The 26279-nt window shown below is 49.3% G+C and overlaps 1 protein-coding gene across 1 annotated transcript in view; it reads left to right on the top strand.

Annotated features, from left to right (window-relative positions):
* Positions 1 to 4017: 4017 nt before the first annotated feature.
* Positions 4018 to 26279, top strand: part of CACNG2 (calcium voltage-gated channel auxiliary subunit gamma 2) — a 107148-nt gene continuing 84886 nt past the window's right edge. Inside the window, exon 1 of the mRNA XM_008705755.2 lies at positions 4018 to 4228. Coding sequence (XP_008703977.2) covers positions 4018 to 4228 — 211 coding nt within the window. The remainder of the gene's footprint in view (positions 4229 to 26279) is intronic.

Raw genomic sequence — 26279 nt, 5'->3', positions numbered from 1 at the left:
GATTCAGCCTAGATCAGTGCCTGGCATGGTAGCTTTTGTTATTGCTATTAACATGTGATACTGACAACCCCACTGTAAGGTTCCGCCCATGGTCCTCCTTGACAGATGAAAAGAGCTTCCCAGAGAGGTTAAGAGACTGCCCAAGGTCAAAAATGAGGAAATGGCAGCCTTGTGCTTCAAGGCCAGGTCTGCTGCACCCAAATCCCACGTTATTTCCACTCCATCAAAGAAGGAGCTCAAAATAGGCCTGTGGCATTTCAGCTAATTTCCTCTAAGCCCTTCCCAAGTAACCAACCGCAGGCACACAAAGCTGCTCCCCTAAGAGCACCTATTCAGCAGCTGCTAAGTATGTGTGCCCGGTGGACCCAAACCGTGTAATGCGGCTCGCACCGAGCCAGCTCTTCCCAGGCGGCCTGGTCGGGTCTGCAGAAGGGACCTGAGGAGAAGGCGAGGTCAGTGAGGGGGAAGGGGGGTGGAACAGAAAACGAAGAACGCGGGAGACCAAACTGGATGTAAAAGTGGGGAGAAGACATAAGAGGCAAGCCACATTTATTGAGCTCCTACTGCGTGCCAGGCACATCATCCATCTCATACTATAATCACTCAGCCATTGCTATCAAGCATCGGCTATATATCAAGCCCTGAGCTGGGTCCCCAAGACATCACTGTGAACAAGACACAGGTATTGACCTCAAAGGGCTCACAAGTCAGTGAGAGAGATGATGCACGCACAGGAAAGTGTCAGAAGTGCGATGGTAGAGGCCTGCGCACGGCGGTGGCGGCAGCAGTGAAAAGCAGGGAGTAGCTAGGAATGACTCCAGAAAGGAGGCAGAGGCGGGTACCAATGTGCTTATTTTACATACAGTAAAACTGAGGCTCCAGGAACCCGACTTGGTTGCAGTCATGCAGTGAAGTAGCAGAGGCTAACCTGTGGCCTCAGGCCTGTTCTGTCTCCAGAAGTCTGCTCTGTCCATACTGACAGCCCAAAGCTATTGCATTCCCCCTAACCCCCTTTCCTCCTCTCAGTGATTATCTGTGCAGGAGATCAAACGCTGCTAATGCTGCAGCTACAGTCGGTGGCTAAGACGTTAGCAGCTTCTGTGGTCAGACAGAAGTTTCTGAGCCTCTGCTACTGGTTCCCTTTGAGCAAAAGATTCAGGGGTTGGTCTGTAATGGGATGGGCAGATAAGAAGGAGGGCTCTATCTCTAGTCTGAAGGGACTTTGAGGACAGGTCAGAGGCAACCAAAGTGACAAGCGTAGGAGAGGGCAAGCTGCTCAGTCTTGTGTGGCTTCAGCCAAGCCTCTCTCCACTCCCCCCACAAAAGGCCTAGCCCATCTAAGGGGCCTTCCTGCTTGCCCCTCACTTTTTCCTACGGACCAGAGCCAAGAAAATCACCCACCCGAACCACTGGCTGAACCTGCTAAGTTCCCTGCTCAGTGAATCAGCACATCAGTCCCTCTCCCACCTCAATTCCCATCCCTGCCCTCACTGGACAAGAAACCAAACTGGAGAAATCTTCAGTCTGCAAACGTCTTGCTAGATCCTCAAGTTATCTTAGCAGAGGTTGCTGAAATTGTGCTTCTGTTCTCCGGACACCGGGACCGTCTCCCATGTGCCAGGAGCACAGCAACTGCCCCTCATAGGAGTCCTTCTCTTCTGAGAAAGGAACAGAGCCTGAGAAAAGGAAGTTGTATGCAGGGTGGAGAAACAGGTCGTTTTTCTACACCAAAAAGTCTGTACTGGTTATACCTGCAGACCAACTCCCAGCTAAGGGAAAGAAGTTAGACAACCCCCCCAAAAAAGTCTGTTTTTAATTCAGTCGTCTATTATATACTCTTTGATAATCACCAAATCACTGAGAAACTGTCAAACAATCTCAAGACAAAAATGGAGGGAAAGAGAAGAAAGTATGGAATAATTGAGTTATGCAATTAAAACATCTATAACCCCAACGGACCCAACAGACTCACACCTCTCTCTCGGCTCCTCCCCCCAAAAATGAAAAACAGTGCCTCTACGTCACGCCTCATGTGTTCTCACTCACTTAACTACGAAACTGATCAGAGAAAAATGTAATCAGTAGCAGCAGGAATCTGAAGGGCTTCTTTCTCCAGGAGTCACATTAAGGAAAAGTTGCACATGTAGAAAGAAGAGGTAGCGCTGTAATTAACCCAGGATAGCATTCTGCTGAGGAAGAGGGGAGGGTTGTGATGTATTTCAGTGTTCACAGCAGGGAGACTTTTATCTCTTCCAATCCGGTTTATGAACGACACAGAAACTTAGAAGGATTCACATTACTCTCACTTCCCCTGCAAACATGTTCATCCCTGAGATGGAAATCATTGCCCAAGCCCCAGCCACCAGTCACCCTTTCGCACCCCCTTTTCCATGAATAATCTTTCCAAAATGTCGGCTTGTAGGAGCAGATTCAGAATTTCACAGAGAACTACAGAGAGACACACATAGTGCTGCACACCCCCTGTGAGCCGGAGAGAGACAAAGAGACAAGAGAGGAACCACCAAAAGGAGACGCGGCTAACGTGCCAATAAAATAAAACAAAACAAATCCCCCGAAACAGCAAAGTGAAAACACATATAGACCGTGTTTGTAGTTACCCATCCAGGCTATATTTTCACTGCTTCCAGGCAGAGAAACGGCGGGTTGAAGTTTTGTGCCCATCTGACTGTGATGGGAGGGTTGTATTTGAAGCTCTGGGCACGTAGAGATGGAATGAGAAGGAGGCTGAGCTGGAAGAAACACCAAGGGGGGAGGGCAGGAGAGAGAGAGAGAGAGAGAGAGAGAGAGAGAGAGAGAGAGGGAGAGGGAGCGAGCTATCTCTAGCTACGCCTTCCTCTGAGCTCCGGGAGCCCAGGAGAGCGCTCATTTTAGGACTGGGGAGAGGGGTAAAAAGAGGAACGGCAGCCCCCCGCTCTGCCCTGGCCTTGCCACCCCCGAAGGGAGGGAGGACTCAGGCCCCGCGCCCCCCTCCTGGCGGGCCGCCCAGCGAGCCGAGGAGCGCGCGGAGCGGGCGGCGCAGGGAGCTGTCCAGTTCAGCACCACCCGGTAATGCAGTAGGTGGGAGCGCCTCCGCCGGGGGCCGAGCCGGCAGCGAGTGGGGGGGGCAGGCGGGCGGCCCATCCTGCAGCAAGACGCCGGCTCCCTTGTTTCCAGGAGCTTTGCAGATAGGGGGAGGGAAACCCGCCTCGATTCTCCGGGAGAAACCCCCTCCCTCCCCCACTTCGCCAACACTACCCCCGCCACCAACAACAATAACCGCCGCCGCTGCTCGTCCTGCCGCCGCCGCCGCCGCCGCCGCCGTGCCTGCCCGCCCTGCTGCTGCCGCCGCCGCCGCCGCCGCTGCCGGGGCAAAACCATGGAAGGCGAGACCCCCGCACCTGTTCAGCTGAGATCAAGGGCTTACAGAATACTGGGAAGTCTGGTCTGAAACGAAAGCGCCCGAGACCCCCCAAGGAAGAGAACTGGCGAAGCAAAGGATTTTCATGGCGCAGGCCGCAGAGCCGAGCACGAAGACCGAAGGTTGCATCCCTGCTTTTACAATCTCTAACTGTCTAGGTCCCGACCATGAGAGATTGTGTTGAGAATGCGGCTGTTCCCTGGTTCACTGTGGAAGCCATCTCCAAATTAGCTATCACATATGGAAACTGGAGACCAGAATTTTAGGAAAAGAGATTAAGGCATCTCACTTGGGGGGGTGGGGGGTGTCTTTTTATTTTTTTCCTTTTTTAAAAAAAAATTACTGCAACTGGAACAGTTTCTGATCTCAAAAGGCAAGCCTCTCTTCCCGTGTGATCTTTATAATTTACACTCTTTTCCGTGAGCTTTCTTACCTCCCTGTTTTTATATCTCTCCATAGTCTCTATTCACACATATATCCATTATATTAGTAGTGGAATTATTTTTATTATTATTATTTTTTTTGCTTTAGTACTCACACCCTCACACATACTCTCCCAAGAACCAGAAGTCGGTTGGGTGTTTATATAATGAAGAATTATGGGGCTGTTTGATCGAGGTGTTCAAATGCTTTTAACCACCGTTGGTGCTTTCGCTGCCTTCAGTCTGATGACCATAGCTGTGGGAACCGACTATTGGCTCTACTCCAGAGGGGTTTGCAAGACCAAAAGTGTCAGTGAGAATGAAACCAGCAAAAAGAACGAGGAAGTTATGACCCATTCTGGATTATGGAGAACCTGCTGCCTAGAAGGTATTTGATTTCCCATCTCCTCCCCCTCTCCACCTCACCCCTCCCCTTCTCACTCCCCCTCCCCACCCTCCTCCAAATAAGTCCCCTTTACATTCCACCATTTTCTTACTTCACTCCTTCCACCACAGATCAAGCTTGGTTGGGTTAGTTTCAGAGGAAGGAAAATCAATAAGCAAAAACCATACTGAACTCTCCAGCTTCCACCACCCCCCTTCCCCTAAACCTCTTCATTGGAATAATCTATGATATGATGAAAACAACAAGAGATTGTCTTTAAAAGTCGAATGAGCTCTGCCTGCTTTGGAATCATTAGGATTTGCCATTTGGTGTAGCATTGCCATCTACAAGGGGGAAAATAATTGCTTCTCTCAACACTGCTTCTCTTTTCGTAATGAAGAATTCGAAAATGCTCTTCCTTTCCCCCTCCTCCTCCCCTTACTCCCCAAAAGTCCCAGACACATCATCATCTACGAATCTCCTTTTTTTAAAAAAAAAAAATTTGTTGTTTCTAAGAATCCTTATTTGGTAAATCCTAATTATTCCAGGATCTCAAGCTGAGTTCAAGAGCATTTCGTAATGTCTATGAGCCACACATATCTTTCGGGGCGACTGGCTGCATTGTGTGTGTGTTTTAACGTTTACAAAGTCTAAAAATATATACGTCTCTCGCAGGAAACAAGCCCAAGTTCTAATAAACAGCAATTCACTTGCAGGTTAGGCTGAGAACCAATTCACTTCCACGCAGAGTAACATGTCTGTTATCCAGAAGCGAGTACAGTCAGCATTGCAGCCAGCTTGAGCATCAGACATTGTGCTGGGAGGCCAGGAGGGAGGCGAGGGCTTGGGAAGCTTGAGGGGGAGAAGGGGGGGCAGTGGACTGGGGCTATCAGCTGTTTGCCTTGATCTTGCAGGGTCACTGAGACATGTGTGTCTGTGGCTGTGCTGTGGGCCAAGGGGTCCCCACGGTGTAAAGCCTGGGGGATCAGGATACAGATGAAGGCATGTGTTTCTGAGATACATTAATAAGCACAGAAAAAAAAAAAAAACAAACTCCTGCAGGTCATACAACCCACATTTAGCAACAGACTTGAATATGAGGGACTGCATTTGAATAGCTATATATATCCATATCTGTATGTACAAGCTACGGATGCCCATAGAAAGATGTGAACAGAGAGATACATGTTTCTGTGTGGTGAGAAAGGCTTATGTGCTTTGCTTCTGACATGAACCAACGCCGGAGGCCGTTTGAGGCAGCGCTGGGAAGCGGGGACTGCAGGATTGTTTGTTAAGCTCAACATGGGATAGCGATGCAGGGACTTGAAGCCAGGAGATGGGGGAGAAGTGAGGGAAACTGATGTGGCCCCAGGGTCTAACCCAAACTGAGCAAAAGCTGCTCTTTGGGAAATGGTTATGTCTGAGGAAGAGCACCAGTTTCGTGCCCCCCTCCCAACATTCTTGGTGCAAACGGTTGAGTGATGGCTGAACATGTTTTGAATAGCTAAGTGACTTCATTGAGCGATGGTCTATTTGACGCATACTGCATTTGGTGCCCTTTCTCAATCCAAACCGCTGCCTTGAACATAGTCTGCAGAGAAGCTGTATGCTGAATACTCTATGCTCTTCCCCAGCCAGAGAATCAATATCAGGAAATTAATAGGGACTGTTTTAAACGCACCCATCCTTAAAAAATGAAAAGCCTTTCAAGCAGCTTGTCATTAACAGTGGAAAGGCTTCCATTTAATTAAACATTTATGGCAGACTTCTATTCCAAAAGAGAAGAAAAGCAAAGTGAATGAGAGTTGCTTTAGGGAAATGATCATAGTAGCAATTTGCCTTCCTTGGATTTTAGTTAGATGGATGGAGATATGCAGCCAAGAAATTAGAGGAAAGATGGAACATTATTTTAGGAGAAATATACTCAGAAATTGGTAAGTTGGTATAAATACACTTTGTTATCAGGGTTTTACTTGCAGATTCTTCGTACTGTGATCTCTGAAACATTTATAATTCCCAGAAGGCAAGAGGACCAGAGGTGGCTTTGGATCACTTGTGTATTAAAAGGCTGATGTATTTTCATTTAAATTCCATCTGTTTGGTGCCTACGTCCCCAAATGTGCTGCCCACCCCCTTTAACTTTCTCTCCATGCTGCACCCCCTGCCACCCTCCACCCTTCTCTGCCCCCCCCCACCAGGAACCAACTCTAAAAGGGTTAGGATGACAACACTTTCCCAAGGGGTGTGTGATGCGCACCGGAGCTGTGGGTTTGGCCCTTCTCCCAGACCTGGGGCCTCCGGGCAGTGAGGGGAGGGCTGGGCCAAGCTCCCTTCAGGATGCTATTCCTTTCCCACTTGTAGCCAAGGCCCAGGCAGGAAGGGTGGGTGCTCGGGGCCCCAGTACAACCTGGCCTTCAATTTCCAAAGCATCTGTCCCTATGGGGCTTTGTGGGCCTGAGACTGCCCTAGGAAGTGGGGCTTTGGCCACTTAGGAAGTGGTTTAAAGATTTTAAGCCACTTATTTTCAAAGACTGCACTGATCTCCGAAGACCGTAAGAGCACGTGTTTCTGAAGCTTGGCGTAGATTGTTCTCGTGCAGTGTTCCTATACTGGCTTTCTGGAGCATTCAAAATAGGGTCAGCCTTTATGGAGATCAGGCTGTCAGTGCTTCACCTTTCCCGCAATCTATGTTTTTTTGGTGAGAAATCGGACTTTCAAAAAAGATTCCCCCATCGCCTCTTTATGGTGTTTCCTGCCCACACCTCCCCCAAAATAGTTGTGAACAGATTTCAAATCTCCCCAAGATGATGCTGATAAGTCCAGATGAAAAACAACCCTGCCTGCTTCTGATCTCTTCCACTTTTCTGGTTTTCACTCGGGCTTTTTGTCACCTGAGATGTTTCTTTTTTTCATCACTTCTTGATGAAAATAAAAATCAGAAAATATTTCCCTGCCCCTGTTGCTGCTTTTGAAGTGAATCAGTCTGCTGAAGAATGAGGAGGAACAGGGCTACCTGTTAAGGGTTGACACATAGCAAGAGAGGAGAGTAACCAAGAAGAAGCTACAATCTTTATTATTTTTCCCTCTGCAGAGTGAATAGCCGCGTCTCTGCATATGAACTTGAACTCCCTAGCAGACTGGGTTCCTTAGCGGGACTGATGGGGTGGGACGGGCTGCATGTGGATACAGGTAGGTGGAGCCTGACAGGAGAAGTCCTTGAACTTTTCAGGAAAGCTGTGCTAAGAGCCTACGAATGGAGAGATGAGTTGGCCCTTTCAGGGAACAGTTCAATAAAATCCACAACAGGACATGAAAACAGTGCTTCTGAACGAGGCATCTCTGGGTCGTGCTGTGGCTTGCTGCTCAGGATATTAACCTCTGTTGTCACCTAAAGGAATCATGTCTCCAGGGGCAGCAAGAAATTCACTCTGTGTTTGTTCTCTCCTGCGCCTCCCTCCCCTCTGTCCGGGCTCCACGTTTCCCCCAGAGGATTTCCAGCCCCGCAGAGAAGGAGCCAGCAGCAGTACAACGTGGTCTATAGCAGAAACCGCCCTCCCTCTCTCGCCCCTTTCCTTGCTGTGAAGCAGGGCAGAAATCTTCCTGTCTCCACTGTCACATTCTCTCTGCTGAATTTCTGAGTCCCTTTTCCATCCACGGCTTTTCCCGTCTTTGCTTCCACGTGCTGCTTGCTCACGGTGGCTCTGCCACCCTTTCTACCTCCCTACTCTCTTTGAGCAAGAAGTGTCTCGATTTTCCTGAACTGTCTTTGCCAACTTTATAGTTGCAAACCCTTTGCTTGGCCTGCGAAGTGGCGAGGGCTCCACGCTGGGTTCAGCCATGGCTCTCTTGCCGTCCAGAAGGAAAGTATCTTTTATTTTAGGAATGCCACAGCCTTACCCAGCTAATCCTACTTTTAAGTGTGGATGAGCTGAATATGGAAGTTCCTAATGGACCATCATATGATATACATATCCCTCCAGATTTCCCAAGATTACTTGACTCTTTGTAGGCACTTTGCACATAATATGTGCATAAAAATATTTATCAATGGATTGATTTTGAATTCTTCAGATTATTTAAATTAATTCAAACATCATAAGGACATGTGACAAGTGAGCAGTCAAGAGAGGAAAAGGGGGTGAGGCAGTCAGGATGGTTGGTTTGTTCTTTCTGGTGCTTCTTTTTTAAAAGAATAATAATGAGTCACAAAATTCATTAATTCAATTCAGAAGGAGTCCATCATTAGGGCTGTGCAGCTCCTAATTGGCTAGCGGAAAATTATCAGTAGCCTCAGTCTCTGCAAGCAAGGAAAAAATAACCAATTGATTTTCTCCCCCTTTCTGCTTTTAAAGTACACCAAAGTCCAGCTGGACTGTAATAGTCACCGGAATAGACACTTTGGGTAGGGAGAAGGCATTATGGGCCCACCAATTTAGGTACCCCCAGAATCTTCTATTCTCTAGCAAACCTCCCCAACCAGTTCCCAGAGGATAGACCCCAAGGTCTTAGGTTCTGAGCAGTTGTTTCCATAGAACCAAGACCCACATTCCTAAGCATCCTCACCTGGGAAGGCAAACCTATAACCCTTTACTGAGGAACAAACTCTGTGAGGCCTTGCTCACTCACACCGTCCTTCCCGCCCCCACTGCCCTTTCCGGCTGAGCAGAACTAGACACACAGGAGTGACATCACACACCAAGGCCACACGGGCAGAGCCAGAACTTGAACCCAGGTCCCTCGCTTCCACCCTGCAAGCCTCCAGGGGGCTCTACGCACATACCCTGGCCTACGGTGGCCTTGTGCTCATAGTCACTGCTAGCCCTGGACTGTATTCTGTATCCCATTAAGTGTCCCCCATTGAGGGCCCAGCCTGAGCCCATCAGGAAATCTGAGTTCTGACCCATCTGACTCTGAAAATGCCACCCGCTCCAGCTGCCCTGCGCCTTGCAGAGTAGTGGCAGTTCTGCCCTAACCCCCTTCACTCCCATGACGCCCAGGGAACGCGACACTGAACTTCAGGCCAGACCCACCACGTGCCTCTTTGGGTTTGTCCTTTCATTTTCGGACGTGTCCTCAATGTAAACTATCCATTGTTTTTTATGTTTGCAAGCATTTTTCAGAAAACAGCAAATTTAGGTCCCCTGTAAGTCATGGAAGTTTTCAGGTGAGGCTTCGTGGCAGGCGGTGTAGGTGAAAGAATTTTGCAGCCACACGGGCCTGGGTTCATTCCAAGCACAGCAGCCTGGGAGCTCCTGGGCCCGTTATGTCACCTCTCCATGCCTGTTTCCTTCTCTGTGAAAAGAAAGCAAAACGGCTTTCTCACAGGGTGGTTTCTCTGACCGACTTGTCTGCGGTTGCAATCAACAACCCCCACGTGCACCCCTCCTACAGTCCTCCTTACTCTTGTCTTCTTTTTCTTTACAGAGTACTTACCACCTTCTCTCACAGTACATAGTCTCCTCGCGATATTTGCTGTCTGTCTCCGCCCCTGGACTGCGCGCTCCAGGAGGGCAGGGATTGGGGTCGGGTTTTTTTTTTGCGCGCATCTGTAGCCATGGCAACTAGGACGTTGCAAGACGTCAACCCGCCGTTGTTGGGGCAGGAACGTAGGATGGGGTGTGGATTCAGAAATGGCGGTCCCTTCACACCGTCAGAGGATTGGTCTTTCAGTGGTACACAGTGATCAGTGGTGGCAAAAGCATCCTTTTTTTTTTTTTGACATTCCAGAAAATAGTGTACTTGCCACAGAGGCGGGCCAGGGCAGGGGGAGAGAGGGATAGAGAGAGAGGGGAAGAGGGAGAGGGAGAAGGAGAGAGAGAGGAAGGAGAGTGGTGTTCAACACACAAGGGACAAGAATAAGGAAAGATAACAAAAAGGAAAGAGTTTAGAGAAAAAAATAAATGCCTGAGAAGGAAGTGCTGGGGGGTGAGCGTCCTCTAAATAGATCCTGGCCGTGCTTTCCTGCCTCCACGTCTTCCAGAGCGGCTGTCACAGAGATCCTCCGGGAGAGCTTCCCCTGAGTGTTCGCTTTCAGGTCAGGGGGGAGGAGAAGATACCAGACGAATAACAAAAGATTTTTAACCTGTTCAAAATTCGATGGTTCCTTTTAGCCTCAAATATAAGTATTCGGCCAAAAGACCCGTATTCAAATGATACATGCATTCTCAGTTTCGGGTTAGTTTATAAAGGTACAGATCAGGCCACTCCTTCGCTCATTTATTTGTTAAATCTCTGATGAAGTTCTGCAAAGTGCCAGGCTGAAGTCAGGATGGGAAGTGGCTCCTTTTAGGGTCACCACCCTCAGTCCTTAGAGCCTGCTGGGAGAGACAGGCCCTAATTCAAAGAATGGATATACACACATATATGTAAATTACAACCATGATAAGTGCTCTCAAGGGAGGTCGCATGGGACTGTGAATTCATAATTTCGAGATGGTATCTAATCAGAGAAGGCTTCCCTGAGGAGGGGACACGAGAATGAATATCTAAAGGAGGAGTAGGAGTTAACTGGGTAAGGAGAGGAAGACCATTCCAGGACAGAGGGCAGCGAGTGCAGAGATCAGTGAGAAGAACCAGACAAGGCCTGGGTGAAGGCCGGTGGCTGGAGAAGAGAGTGGAGCGGGTATGTAGTGGGGAGACCGTGTTGAATGGTGCAGGGATGGGGGTGCAGAAGTAGTTAAGTCCCAAAGGTGTGCGGCCTTGTTATTCTTGTTAAAGAGTTTTGCTCTTTGACTCCTGGCTTCTTGCTTATAAGCTGTGTGACCTTGGACTAGTTAATTCCATCTCTGTGCCACCTCTGTGCCATCCATTTAGTGGAGATAACAGTGACCGCCCCTAGGGTTGTTGTGAGGATTCGAGCCCTGCTCCCTGCTCTTCTTGTCGTGCTCCTCCCGCTTCTGTCCCAAGCTGATCTTGCTGGTCTCTTTGGCCTCCGAACTTCCCCTGACAGTATGGAGAAGGGGAGGAATAGATCAACTCAACTCCAATCAACAAAATTCAAAATCCACTCAGTGGTGGTGTTGATGGCAGGTGCCAGCCCTGCGCTAACATAGGAAAGCAGTGGTGAGCGGGCCCCCACCTGCTTGAGGACCACCCAGGTGAGTCCTTGCAGGGGATCCCAAAAAACAGGCATCTCGCCAAAAGGCTCCACTCCATACCAGACATTTGACATAGCCCACTGCCGCCTCTCCTCCCCCTCCCACAAATTCAGAGAGATTCCTGGAGTCTCTTCCAATCAGGATCATCAAGGATTTGAGCTGGAATTTGAATGCAGCTCAGTTATATCCGGCAGCCTTTGTGAAAATAGGAATGAGACAGGAGAGATGTTCGTCCCGGATGCCAAAAAATGCATGTCAACCGTTGTGGGATCGTTGGTGAGCTGCGTGGGCCTTGTGGCATTCTGGTCCTCTCTCCTGGCTAGGAGAGGGCCTTCTTCTCCCACTTCCGTCTCCCGTTGGTTCCAAGGCACGATCAGTTATAAACTGCACTATCTACTGAAAGAGCTTTTGGGGGAGGAGAGCACGAATTTAATGGACACATCAGTTGTAAAACACACTCAAAGTTCAGAAACCTTGGAACCTAAAATATGTGCCTTAGGAGCAAAGGAAGATGGTAAGCTATCTTGTCGGCAGAGGGAAATGCAGGCAGGGTGCTGAGAGCCCGAGGGTTTGAGCCGACACACAGCTGGTGCCTGTCCCATGACTCGGGGAGCAGCAGAGGGCAGAAGAGTGTGGTCCTACCAGCACCTTTCTTGACAAGGAAAAGGGTGATAGTGGATCTGTGTCCAACAGCCACCCCCTGAGCGCTAGCAGGTACTGTGTGAGAGTCGAGGACAGAATCAAAGCCTCAGTCCCTGCACTCGGGCAAGAGAGACTTCTCGTCTAGCACAGGAGACACACCAGTGAACAGACGATGATGACATCACAGCACGAAACATGAGCACAGGGGATTCTGGGAGCACCGAGACTGGGGGGGCAGGGGGGAGCAGATGCAGTGGGAGACAGGGATCTGAAGGATGTGTAGGAATGAGCAAGCTAGGGAGAGGAAGAGCACCTCAGACTGAAGAAGGGCCAGGTGCAGAAACAGATTCCCAAGCCGCCATGCTGAGGGTCCCGTGCGGCTGGAAGGGAGAAGGCAGGGAGGAGTGAGCCTGGGAGGCAGTGGGGATGTACTCCCGAAGGAACAGAAACGGCTCCCAGGGCAGTATGTGTTTCAGCATGGGAGAAAAAAAAGCCCAGAAAGGCGCCAGCAAGGGCAGCCAGTGGCTTTGCCCCTCAGGGAGCTCACTGGATGCTGAGGCTCTCAGGGAGGGCATCAGGGGTCGGCCGGAGCCGGTGAGCTTTACTGGGAAGGGGTGAGGCACAACGTGGAGGTGGTTGCAGTGAGCAGATGACTTGCGCACAGTTGGTTGTAGTAAACGGGGAGAAGAGAGAAGATTATAAGGGATGCACAAAACAGGTGCACTGAGGTCTTCCCCTGACTTCCGTCCGGTATAACCCCCCCAACCCCCGCCCGGCAGTTACAAAGATGCAGGATGTCTGCTCAAACGTCACCTTCTCAAGACGCCTTCTTGACCGCCCTATCTAAACAAGCCCCCAGGCCTGTTACCTCTTTCCTTTCCCTCTTCAACCTTTAACATCGACCTCTCCCTTTCCGGCATTTACTAGTCTGTGATCTGTGTCCCCCTGTAAGACTGTGTGCTCCATGACGGCGGGCACCGTGTCTGCCTTGGCACAGAGAGAGTATGGAGGAGCTGCACGTTGGATGAATGACTAAAGAAACAGCACCTGCCCTCGAGGAGCTCCTATCGAGGGAGGGAACAGGCCCCAAAACAGAAACGCCCGGCATCCTCTTGACCAGCCTTTTCTCCTAGGCTTGGCTGTAACCACAGAGTGAAAGACACGAGAATAGGCAGGTGTTCCTCCTTGCGCCCTGCACCCTGGGAGGCTCTCCGGGGGGTGCCTCTGGGCCACAGCTTTGCCATAAAGCTTCAGGAAGCTGAAATGCCGCCGCACACCTGCTCCCTCTGGGGGAGCAGTCACTTTTTCTCTCCATCTAAATCCTTGTTCGTTATCACCTGGCCCGGAGGCACTGACTTAGCAGCCCTGGGTCTGCTCTGAGGAGCCTCCACTCCTTTCCCTTACTGACACTGTCTTTATTCACTCTTCCCTGAACGTCCTTGACCTTGGATAGGCTTCCAGCTGCTAACAAGAATGCCGAGGATTAGGTATGAGATCCCAGGTGCATGGTCTCTGAGGCCTCGTTGAACAGGGAAGCAGCACTTTGCTTTGCTGCACCATCGACATGCCATTTAAATCCCCCAGCACCAGCCTCTCTGTGGCCTGTCCGTCGGGCAAAATTCGCTGGTGACCGGCTGCTGCTGACCCTGAGACCTTTATTTCAGTCTTGCCTATTCTCTCCTCTTTTGCTTTCCCTGCATAAAGGATCATGCATTTTTTTCCTGTCACTTCCCTCTCCACACCTCTGATCCTTCAACCTTTTTGAATTGTCCCTAAGGTTGGAAACCCTTCTCCCCAGTTTTCCTCCGATACAGTTTGTAAAGAAGGTAACCCTGGCATCACTTTGAAGCTCTAATAACTATAATAATAATAGCTAATCACTCATTGAGTGCTTCCTTTGTGCTAAGCACTATTTCGATGCTTTTCAGAGGTTAGCTCTTATTTAACCTTTACAATTCTGAAGGTATAGGCGGCGATGCCCATTATCTCCATCTTAAGAGGTTCAGAGAAGTTAAGTAACTCACCCGAGGTCATACAGCAGAACTGGCAGGGCTGGGATTCCAGCCCAAGTCTGTCCATCCCCAAAACCTGTGCACAGCCTTCTATTACACTATATTTGCAATTTCCCCCTAGCCACCAAATTTATAAAGAAATTTCTTGGAGAAGTTGAAGGCAAGGCTGAGCAGAAATTGCCATTTGTACTCCACGCATGATGAAGTCTTCAAACTTGGAAGCTTCTATTCAGATGGGCTCCTTACCCAGGGCAAAGTGGGGGAAAGTGCAGGGGCTGCCAGTTTTTCTCATCGCTTTGAGAACAGAAGAATGCCTCAAAATGCATGGACATCCCTCTCTGCAGTTCATAGACTATATATATAGTCCCTCTCCCCCCAAGAGGGCCCACTCCCAACCACATTCTACTTGTCTCCAGGATTTGGCTAAATTGCCACGTCCCCAACATCTCGGCTGCCTCCCGCCTAAGTGACATCCCCTCCCTCTTTCCTTCCATAGCGTCCACGCATGCCTCTAACACATCTTCCACCTTCCCGTTGCTTGTTTCCAGTTCTGTCTCCACTTCTAGACCACAAGTTCCCTTATCCACTTCACCAACAAAATTCACTCAGTTACACTCAGTACTGCTAAGTACCATCCTAGGCTCCGGGTTTAGAAAAGGTGAGAAGACGTGGCCTGTGCCTTCCAGGAGCTTATGCTCTCGTGGGGGATACAGGGACACAAGCAAGCACACTCAGGGCAGGGACCTTGCTCCAGGAAGCATGGAGTGTTCAGGGGACCACACAGGTTTCTGGTTTTGCTCGGAGGGGAGGTAGGGGAAGGTATTAGTACCGAGGGACAGGATTGGACAGGGCCCACATCCTGGAGGGACAGCTATGCTGTGCAAAGAGACCAGAAAGGAAATTGTCAAGAAGGGAAAACATGGTCAAACTCACACTTTGGGAGGATGGTTCGGGAAGTAGGGATGGGAGAAGGAGGAGGAGAACAGAGCAGGGACTCCAGGAAGCAGAGGACTGCAGTCCTGGCAAATGATGAAGCAGCTGACCCAGGGCAGGGGACTGACCCCAGAGGATCCACAGGACCTGGGGACTGTTGTTGAGGAAGATGTGACAGTGAGTGACCTTGTCTGAGACGGGGCAAACAGGAGAAGTTTGCAGGGAGAAGATGGGACCTTCCATCTTGGATAGAAGGATTCCATAGCTGTGTCCCCTGAGCCTCACCCAGTGCTAGGCACGTAGTAGGAGCTCAGTCAGTGTGTACTGAATGAATGAATGAATGAATGAATATAGAAAAAGACATAGAACATAGTTTTGCATCTAGAAATCAGGATACATATTTAATCTCAGATTTTCTCCAGCACCATCATAATCAAAGGATATTCCAGCAAGGTCTGGGTTCAAATCCCAGCTCTATCCCTTACCAGCTAGGTGACCTCAGACAAGGAATATCACCTCTCTGACTCGGTTTTCTCATGTGTAAATGGGAAAAGTTGTTTCTCACTCTTGAGTTGGTTATGACATTTTAGTAAGATGCTCCATGTCAAGTGCTTAGCAACATGCGAGGTCATGGTAAGTGCTGGATAAAGCCAGCTGCTGTCCTTATCAGTCGGGCGCCTGATATGGATTACACTTCCTGACCTGGCAGGTGCAAACGGTGACCTGCCCGTGAATGGTGTGTAGCCCTCAAATCTTCTGCAAATGAAGAATTTCCCTATAAAAATCCTTACTTTCGGCTTCTTTTGAGGAAATCGGGTTTTTGTAAGTGCGGGCCCCTTTCCTGTTTGGCCACCATCGGCAGGGGTGGGGCAGGCAGCAGATGTCCCTCCAGGTGTGGCAGGGGCTCTGCAGTCCCCCAAAGTTCCCTCCACTCCCAAGTGTCTTCCCTGGCTCCCTGCCTCGAATGCCCAGCTCCTCTGATGCCAATGGCAAATTGTAGGCGGAGTCTTTGTCTTCCAATGGCCCCGAATGCTGGAAATGTACGCAAACCAAGAGCAGCCCAGGCAGGGCAGAGCCACTAATGAGTGAACCAAGCCGCGCCTCGATAAATAAATGCATGGAGAGCCAATGTCCCCTGGCAGTGGCCGCTGACGAGATCGATTCGGGTGGAAGGCTAGCCTCACCGGCCCCCTTTGACAAAGCATCTCTACAGTAAAACTTGCTGCTTTTAAAGAGAGGCTCTCACCCACTTTATGCCACCCCCATGGCTTCTCTTTCAGACGCTGACATTTTCTGACCTTGACCCCAGTTCGGGGAAGCGCACCCTGTCGCGCAGACCACGTGGTGTGCTTTATTCAATAACTAAATGGCAGGCGCCAGGGAGACAGCCCACGTTGTCGGCCAGCTGAGGAGCGAGAGCGGGGGTGCTGCTGGAGCAAGGGGGGGCGGTGCACAGGGGATTCTCTACTTTCTGTGGTTGCCTCAGAAAGCGTCAGAGAGGAGAGGGAAATTTCTTCAGGGGGGCAGGAGGCGCCCAGCAATTGCTCAGAATGGACAAGATATGAACGTAAAGCCATGCAGTTTGATCTGGGGGAATGGTCAAATCTGATCCCGGTTGACCCGTGTTGGATGTTTGGTATGCCAGGCTCTGGGCTGATTCGTGGGGCTCAGGAACCAGTCAGCTCCTGGGGAAGGGGGTCTGCCCTGATCCCCCTGCTGACATCGCCTGCCCTCTTCCCAGCCTCTCCTGCCTGTTTCATTTCCTTCATCATGCTTCCTGCTCTCTGAGTTTGTCTAGCGTGTATTATTTCTATCTCAACCAGAATAGAAACTCTGGGAGACCAGAGTCCTTTGTCTGCCCTGTTTACTGCCATAGCCCAAGGACTGAGATCAGCGTCTGGCACATAGTAGGCACTTAGTAAATGTTTGTTGAATGACAGAAGACATGCCCCTGCTCTGAAAGAGATGGAGGCCTAGCAGAAGAGACAGACCCATTCGAGAGCATCGCCAGTGAGCTCCGGCACTGATAAAGGCATGTGTATGGGCAGCTCGAGACGGCAACTCTATTTGGAGAGGTCAGCAGAGAGGTTCTCATGAAATGCCCTCCGCAGTGGGTTTTGGAGCATGAATAAGAGTTTGCCAAGGAGATCCAAAGAGAAGCCCAAAGAAGGCCATGAGAGGCTGCCCCCATGAGGGTGAGGCCAAGGAGAGAGCAGAGCAGCAGTGTTTTCAAACTATGATGAAAACACTAACCCCCCGGGGGTCTTACTGACCCGCAGGTGCTGATGGGGGGGGGGGGGGGTTCAGGCAGGGGCTGAGATGCTGTTTCTAGCTCCCAGGGGAGGCTGATGTCACAGGTGTGCAGGCCATACTTGAGAAGCAAGGTTGTGGAGCATGGCCAGAGTTCGTGGATCTAAGCCCTCCCTCTGCACCAGCCAACTGCGCCTGTTTGCTCCCCTCTAGAATGAAGACAGTGATCTTCCTCCGAGGCACTGAATGAGTTCAGAGTGCCTAAATTTGGTAAAGCCATTGGTTCCGTCCCAGGCACTTCCCGTCAGTACGTTTGAGCTAATGTTGTGATTTAGGGTTAAAGGCGGTGCCCGCAGGTGTGACAGGAATGGATGGTTTTCCCTGAGAGCCGGTGGTGTTTGAGGGTCTCCTGTGTGTTGGGCCATGTCCTAAGGACCACACGTATGTCATCTTGCTTAGGCCACACGGCACTCTCTAATGTGGGTGTCATGATTCTTAGCTTCCCGGTAGGAAACAGAGGGCGTTTATCAGTCTCCTATGGCTGTTGTAACAGATCACCACGAAGCTTAATGGCTTAAAATAACACCAGCTTATCACCATACAGTCCTGGAGGTCAGGAGTCTGAAACTGGTCTCACTGGGTTGAAATCAAGGTGTCAACGGGGCTGTGTTCCTTCTGGAGGCTCTAGGGGTCAATCTGGTTCCTGGCCTTTGCCAGCTTCTAGAGACTGCCCACGTTCTATTGGGGCAAAAAGGCTTCCTTCATCTTCAAAGCTGGCAGGTGCCAGACAGAGTCCTTCTCATGCTGCATCCCTCTGACTCTGACTCCTGCCTCCCTTCTCCACATTTAAGGACCCTCGTGATTACACTGGGCCCGCCTGGATAATCCAGGATAATCTCCCTCTCTTAAGATCAGCCGATTAGCAACTGGGTTATGGGAATCGGGATATGGGCATCTTCAGCAGGCCATTATTCTGCCCAGTATGGGGAGTGAATGTTTAAAGATCCCCTAATGTCATGACCTCAGAATGGTACTCCTGGAAGGGATTTTAGACCTTGTATCAGGAAGGGTTAGACTTGACAAGTAACAGAAACATAAAACTAACAGAGGCTTAAATATGACAAAAGTTTATCCTCTCTTAAGTAAACCAATCTGGAGACATGTAGCATAAGTTTGGTCTTGAGGCTACTACCAGCTCCCTGCTCCATCATCCCTATGGTGTGGCCTTCAACCTCATAGTCTATAATGGCTGCCAGAGCTCCAGCCACTGTCTTCACATTCCAGGCATCAAGGTGGAGAACGGCACAAAGAGACACAGGCAGAGGCACCTGTCACATGGCTCTTAAGGAAGTTTCCTAAAAGATACCACACAACATTTTTGCTTTGGTCTCATTGGCCAGAAGTGTGTCACCTGACCATATATTCACTATAAGAAAGTCTGGAAAAGATCATCTTTATTCCAGGTTGAGGGAAAGTATCTAGCAGTACATCCAGGGAGCTCATCTAGTCCAGACCCCTCACCTTGTGACCAAAGAACTTGAGGGCCAGAGAGGGAAGGGACTCCTCCAGTGCCATGGAGCCAGCCAGCAAAGGACCAGGACCCCTATGCCCTGCTCCCACCCAGCGTGTAGTGCAGAGCCTCAAGCACCCAGCAGGGCATCTAGCACATAGTAGGAGCTCAGTAATACTTGCGGGACTAAAGGGATTTTGCCATCTTGCAACACCAAACAATTCCCCGTGGACCACACACTCTGCCTCTCTCCGGGCAGGGCCGCCTGCACTCCTGGATCTCTACCCCTTGTTCCCGCTTACGCCTCTGTGCACCCTTGGGTGAGTACTGGGCTTCTCTAGCAGCCCCACAAAGTCACATGGAAGGGCATTAGGATCTGGCAAAAGGGAGCCTTCAGATAGCACTGAGAAACAGAGGGATGGGGACATCTGTTTGGAGATGGGCTTTCCGTCTGGGCGGGCTTGTGGCCGGAAACTGTACGGCATTCTGCAGTGGCAGTGTTCACGGACACAGTGAAGTGGGGGACGGATGCTGACCAAAGCCCGAAGCCAGGCTCGGCAGCCCATCTTCCTATAGGCTGTAAAACCCAAAGGCTCGGGCATCTGCTACCCCTGCCAGTTCAGATGTGTGCAAAAATCTTATACTTTCTCGGGCTTCTCTGTTTTCGAGTCTCTGTCTCCTTAAGCAGGGAGTAAGGCCCCTGAGACAGGGGGCTGTCAGATCTGCCTGTGTGCCCCATGGCCCAGTGGGGTGCCTGGCACATGACAGGCACTTGGTCCATAAACGGGGGATTGGCCAATCAGTCAGAATGAAATTGCCACACTGGCATCTGGCACATAGTAGGCTCTCAGCAAACTGTTTTAAGGAAAGAAGGGATAAAAGGAGGAAAGGAAGGATGGATGGAAAGACAGATGCAGGAAGGGAGGGATCAAATGGTCTGAGTCTTGGCTTGCCATGGAAGCAGCGGTGCCATGGAAGCCTGGTCTCAGCCCTGCAATAGCAGAATCCCTCCCCCAGGACCGAGCTCACAGGAGAACAGAAGAACCTGGCCCAGAAGGTCTGTTTCAAAGGGCCTCCCCTCCAGCTTGAGAACACTGTGCCTTTCGGGCTTCCCAGGGGGCTTCGGTGGCCACACTGCCTGGCACCAGGGTTCCAAGGACATGGCCAGAGGCAGAAAAGGTGGGGTGACTGATGCCTGCGAGGGAAGAGTGGCGCAGGGGAAAGGAAGCCCCCCCACACGCCATGTCTAAGACAGTGGCTTAAAAAGGGAGAGCCCGGGAGAGCGGGAGGCGGGACCGAGGAACAAATGGGAAGCAGGAACTCAGCAAAAACGAGGTTGGTGTTGGGGGGAGAGCATGCAAAGATGGGCAGAGGCCGCTGGGAGGGAGGGAAGACGGCCAGGCATGGGGGCCATCCCCTCTCAGAGCAGATGGAACAATGGAGCCAGAGGGTCCATGACAGTTGGTCAGAGGGAAGAGAAGCAGCAGAATGCGGAGAGGGGCCTGCCTCACCCCAGGCAGGGACAGACACCCCCTTCCAGCCCTGAAAACACTGCGGGAGGAGAACTCAACCAGACCCAGAGAGTGCAGAGAACCACCAGGCAGGGGAGGAATATTCAGGGACTGACGGATGAAGCCGCAAAGCCCGTGGCCAGGATTTGGGCTAAAATTACAAGCCAGGCGACAGGAGCGCACACCAGAGCAGCCTGGGACCATAGATTTTCCCTAGAACCCAACCACATCCTGCCCTAGTTTCTTCCCTGATTGATTAAGCAGCATGATCCAACAGAAGGAGCTCTGTTAGGGCATCAGACGGGTGTGGGTTTGAATCCCGACCAGCTCTGCAACCCCAGGGAAGGGGGGTTATTCTCTGCCATCTCTCATCGGCCGCGGAACACAGGAATAATAATGCCTACCACGCAGTGGGTTATAAAATTTAAAATAATCTCTGTAAAGGACTTGTCCACAGAATAGGGGCTCAAAAGATCATCAGTGTTGCACACCAAGACTTCCCGACCTCAGTCATTTGGGCACCACCCTCATTACGTTTGCCGAATCCAGGTACCACCTATATTGTTATTAATTGAACGCTTCTCTGTGATTGATCCTGTTTTAGCCTCATCCTAAGCAATAATAGCCAAGGAATTATTGACTTACTGCACTAGTGAAAATTTAAACACACGTTAAAAATACTTCATTTAAATCTGTTGAAATGTTCATCCCTCTACCAACTAAATTCATCTCAGATGCCACAACAGTCCATCATTCACTTTGCAAAAGCGCCATTCTGACTTATAAACCATCCACCAGGTTTGAAAAAGGTGGAGAGACTGGTGTCCCTTCATCGCCATTACTCACAGGCTTTCTTCTTTAGTGACAGAGGGGCACCGGGGTGGAAAGCAAAGAGGTCAGATGCCAATCCACAGAAACTGCTTGGACTCCAAGAGCCTTTCTGTGGCATAGGGAACTCCGCTTTTCATTAAAATTTGACCCATTCTTACATCTCTGGAAGGACAATGGTATGGGCCTATAGCGCAGAGAGGTTGTGAGCCTATCTCCCTTGCTGACAGATGGGCTTGAGCTGGAGGACTTGCCCTCTGTTTTTCTATAGGGTCTTCAGGACCCCAAAGAGGGTCAGGAGATGCCCCCTCCCAAGACCACCTAAGTGAGAGGAGTTAACTCTTTCCTCTGTATCTACTAGAAGTGAAGGGATGTCTTTCTCCACCCTGGAGTCTCTCAAACATGGAGGGATTTGCCCCTCGTGCATAGACGTGCTATGAGACTTCTCAGTAACGACTGTTCTTGGGGTGAAGCCAGCCTCGTAGGAATAGTAATGACTGTCTTGCATGAGAGTAACGGCAGAAAGGATTTGGAGGGATATAGGACAGGTTTGCAGTAATGTGGGTTAGGACTCCAGCTGTTGGGTCAGAGCAGAGGAACGTAGGTATATTCTCCCTACCTTTGGTCCCGACTCAACCACTTGGTTTCACAGGCTCAGCTATAGAGCGTGCTCTTGAATTTGTAGTTTCAAACTTCACCCCGAGTGTGTTTATCCAGAAGATCCAGCACTGTCTTGTTACAGCCTAGACTGCTGAGAAGAGACAGTTATTTCTTAAACAGTTGAACAAATCAACACATTATTAAAGGTATAAACTAATTGCAGGGTAGTAACGTGGGGGCCTGGAAATACATCACCATCTAGCCGTGAACGGAGAGGCCGGGAAAGAAAGGATGCCTCAAAGAAAAAATTGGGAGCAGTGTGCTTTCCTTTTGGAGGGGCCTGAGCTGTCGTGAACTAGTTGGCTCTAAGAGCCCCCTTTGGGATGGCAGGCGTGGGGGAAGTAAGCATTCTCGCAATGAAGCTGATGGGATTTTAATAGCCAGACAGATGGCCTGAGAAAAAAGGAAGATTTTTTTTCAAATGAGGGAAAACACTTCCATAGCTTCCCTTCAATTAAAACAAAGTGAGAGCCCTCCATGTTGGGAAGATTTATCACCATTATTAGTATTGTCAGTTTGGAGGTCTTCTTTTTAATAATTGCATGATTAAGCATCAATAATAAAGTAGGGTAGTATTTTCCAACAAATTAGAGGGTGTAGCTGTCCACTGACTTTCAGGGCAATTATTATCACTTTGGCTTCATTTGAGTTCACAATTTTATAATGATCCCAAATAATTGTGTTGTTGCTCTTCTTATTTATACAATACAACATGTATTGCTTATTGGATTTTTTTGGTGGCCATCCCCCTAGCAACTGCAGGTTCCATACAAGCCATCGGTGAGCAGCCAGCATTTCTCAAAATCTTGGATCACAAAGTCTAGGAAGAGGAGGAAATGCAAAGAAAAGGAGGTCTTCGAAAAGAAGGAGAGTCTAGAGAGGGAAGGAAGAGAAGAAAACACCTGCTGAGCATCCCCCTGGGTGCTAAGGGCTTTTATTGTATTCTTAGAGTAACACGCAGCATCTGTGTAAGGGTCCCGTGTAGCAGGGAAGAGACTAAGGAGCTGAAAGATGAAGTAATTTGCCCAAAGTGGCACAGCTAACAGGTGCAGAATTGGGAGTCAGTTTCAGGGCTCCCACTTCACCCTCTTCACTCCAGCAGGGTGCTTCCCACCCTGTAGCTCCTTCTCTAGGTATTACACACTGTGAGAACCATCCCTGTCCGTGGAGATGGGCTATTCAGAGGTTAAAAAAAAAAAAAAGGCAGCAAATCCACAGGAGAATTCTGCCTCCTGGTCTGCCTATGTTACCCTTCCGTAATTCAATGATCCGATTCTCCTAATGGCTGAACACTGTAAAGATAAGCTGATGGTAGAGGGATTGCTGATCCCCAAGAGCATGCAGCCCAGGCATCCTTTGGCTGTGCCAAGAATGGACACCATAGAGAGAGGAGGAAATGACATTCCCTAGGAAATGTACATGTACCAAGCACACACCTACCATGGGCTGGATACTCTGGGAGCTACAACTGTATAGACCTTCTTTCATTCAATCCCTACAATGTTTCCTGCATGGCAGTGATTCCCATTGCACAGATGAGAGAACTGAGGCCAAAAGAAAAATGACCTTTTCGGGTTAGTTGTTGGTGGAGTTTGGATTCAAATCCTGGATACCCAATGGATTCCAAACATTAGTAATCAATTTTACTTCAGCATCAGGGTCATAAATTTTTATAAAGGACAAAAGGAAGAAGGAGTGGGAAAGATTAAGGATGTGACCCGAAAAGAGACTGAGAATAAAGGTGGCTGCCCAAAGGACTATGGATTTAAGTCCTTTCTTGTCCAAAAGGTGACACTCAAATCCAATTGAGCAAGCACTCACTGGTTGTCAACAATGTGCACATCATGGCCCTAAAGCCTCGGGTGCCAACCAAAGGTCTGGATTTACTGCCTTCTTCCATTTTAGAAACTTTTGATGCTGAATAAAGGATGTACTCTTTTTCCCCACAGAAAGATAAAATAATTTAGTTGCTCTTCATTGTGCTGTTTCCAAATAAGAAAGTTCTGGTCTCTGTACTAGGGCGTTTGGATGCATTCTCTGTGCTAAGTTGCTGCATTGGTTAGCTTTAGGCTTTGAGCTCTAAACCAACTGCAAGTGAGGGTGGAGGTCTGAAGAAAAAGAAAAAGGGAAAAGTCACAGAAATACAACCAAAAAGAGAACAAAAAAGATGACAGGTAGATAGATGGTGGCTGGATAGATGAATGCATGGATAGATAAATCGGTTGATCAATCCGATAGATAAAGATAGGCAGATCTTGAGCTTCTAACTTATGAAGAAAGCAGATAAAATTTTTTAAATAAAATAAAACATAGGCCATGATTTTTCTATTTTTCATTTCTATTCTTCATTAAAAAATTAATTTATGGGGCACCCGGGTGGCTCAGTCAGTTGAGCATCTACTCTTGATTTTGGCTCAGGTCGTGATCTCAGGGTCATGAGACTGAGCTCCACATTGGGCTCTGTGCTCAGCAAGGAGTCTGCTTGGGGTCCTCTCCCTCTGTCCCTGCCCTTGCCCTTGCTCTCTTTCTCTTCCTCTCAAATAAATAAATACATCTTAAAATTTTTAAAAAATAAAAAATAAATTTATAAAAAGGTTGACAGGAGAAAAAGAATGAAAGAGTACAGGACAGAATCAGAGTTGTTAGATGTGGTGTGCTGGTAACAATGTAGGTAATGGTGAAGGAGGTGATGGTGGTGGTGGTGATGATGGTGGTGATGGTGGTGGTGATGGTGGTAGTGATGATGGTGGCAGTGGTGATGGTGATAATGGTGGTGGTGATGGTGGTAATGGTGGTGGTGGTGATAATGGTGGTGGTGATGATGGTGGTGGTAGTGATGATGATGGTTGTGGTGGTGGTGATGATGATGGTGGTAGTGATGATGATGGTTGTGGTGGTGGTAGTGATGTGATGGTGGTAGTGATGATGATGGTTGTCGTGGTGGTGGTGATGATGATGGTGGTAGTTGTGGTAGTGGTGATGGTGGTGGTGGTAGTGGTGGTGATGGTAGTGGTGGTGATGGTAGTGGTGGTGATGATGGTGGTGGTACTGGTGATGGTGGTGGGGATGGTGGTAGTAGTAATGGTGGTGATGATGTTGGTAGTGGTGATGGTGGTAGTGGTGGTGGTGTTGGTGGTGTTAATGGTGGTGGTAGTGATGGTGGTAGTGGTATGGTCGTGGTGATGGTGGTGGTAGTGATGGGGTAGTGGTATGGTGGTGGTGGTGGTGGTGGTAGTGATGGTGGTAATGGTATGGTGGTAGTGGTGGTGATGATGTTGGTAGTGGTGATGGTGGTAGTGGCAGCGGTGCTGGTGGTGATGATGGTAGTCGTGATGGTGGTAGTGGCAGCGGTGCTGGTGGTGATGATGGTAGTGGTGATGGTGGTAGTGGTGGTGATGATGTTGGTAGTGGTGATGGTGGTAGTGGCGGTGGTGCTGGTGGTGATGATGGTAGTCGTGATGGTGGCAGTGGTGGTGGTGGTGATGATGTTGGTAGTGGTGATGGTGGTAGTGGTGGTGATGGTGATGGTGATGAAGAGGTAGTAATGAAGGTGGTAATGAAGGAGATGGTGATGGCAGTGATGATCACAGGGATTATTCTCATAATAAGAACATTTGGAACATTCTTCACAGTATCCAAAGCCTTTTAACTTCATTTTAGAAGAGAAACCCTGTTCATAGCAATATGCTGGATTTATCAAAACAACAACTATTTCTAATTCTAGTTCCACCCCTAGTGTCACCCCAGCTCAGCCAAGTTCAGAGAAAAGCGAGGAGAGCAGCAGGCTCTTCCTGCATCAAACACAAGTGGACCGTTGGACAGGGACGAGTAAACAGTTACAGAAGGGAGGACGAGCCTCCAAAATCCCTCTCGTGCCCTCCCTCAACCACCTGCCCCCAGTCCAAGGTCATTCACCCAAATCAGTCCCCAAAATTGATAGTACGTAATGTTCTTTTCACCTGATAGCTGCTTATAGCTTTGATGAAATGCAAAAATGATTGTGGTCTGGTTTCTAGTGGCTAAATAAAAATCATTTGTGATAAATGAAACATATTTACTTTTTAATTAGGTAGCAGCCGAGAACGAGGAGTCCACGGAGAGCAATCTCCTATAACCTCTTAAGGAGTCCCACTGACATAGCGAGGGGGGTGTTCAGTAGCTGGTGCCTTTGCTCTTTTCCACATTTCCCTGTAAAGACCTTTAGCCCTGGGCTGTCCACAACACTTTCCCAGAACTGCTCACACATCATATTTAAAAGAAAAAAAAAAAGAAAGAAAGAAAATTCAAAATGCTGATGGATATGCTGCAAACAAAATGATTTCTTCAAAAAGAACCTAATAACTGAACATCAGATTAAGGTACGGGCAGCTATGCAGTTTCCTCTGGTCATGCCAGGTGCCAAAATAATTTCCTGCCCTGGGTTGTGCTGAAAACTTCGGGAACGTTGGCTGTGTTGGAGGGCTGGACATTCCAGCAATAACACAAACCACGTGTCTTTGGGAAGAGGGGGTGTGATGACATTGATGACCAGAGAAGGGTTTGAGGAGTGGGAGAATCAGGTCAAATCCCTGGAAATGTACCTGGGGAGAAGAAAGTTTGCCGCCAGGGGTA

The sequence above is a fragment of the Ursus maritimus genome, unplaced genomic scaffold (assembly GCF_017311325.1).
Source record: "Ursus maritimus isolate PB19 unplaced genomic scaffold, ASM1731132v1 scaffold_21, whole genome shotgun sequence".
NCBI lineage: Eukaryota > Metazoa > Chordata > Mammalia > Carnivora > Ursidae > Ursus > Ursus maritimus.
This window is presented reverse-complemented; position numbering and strand designations above follow the sequence as displayed.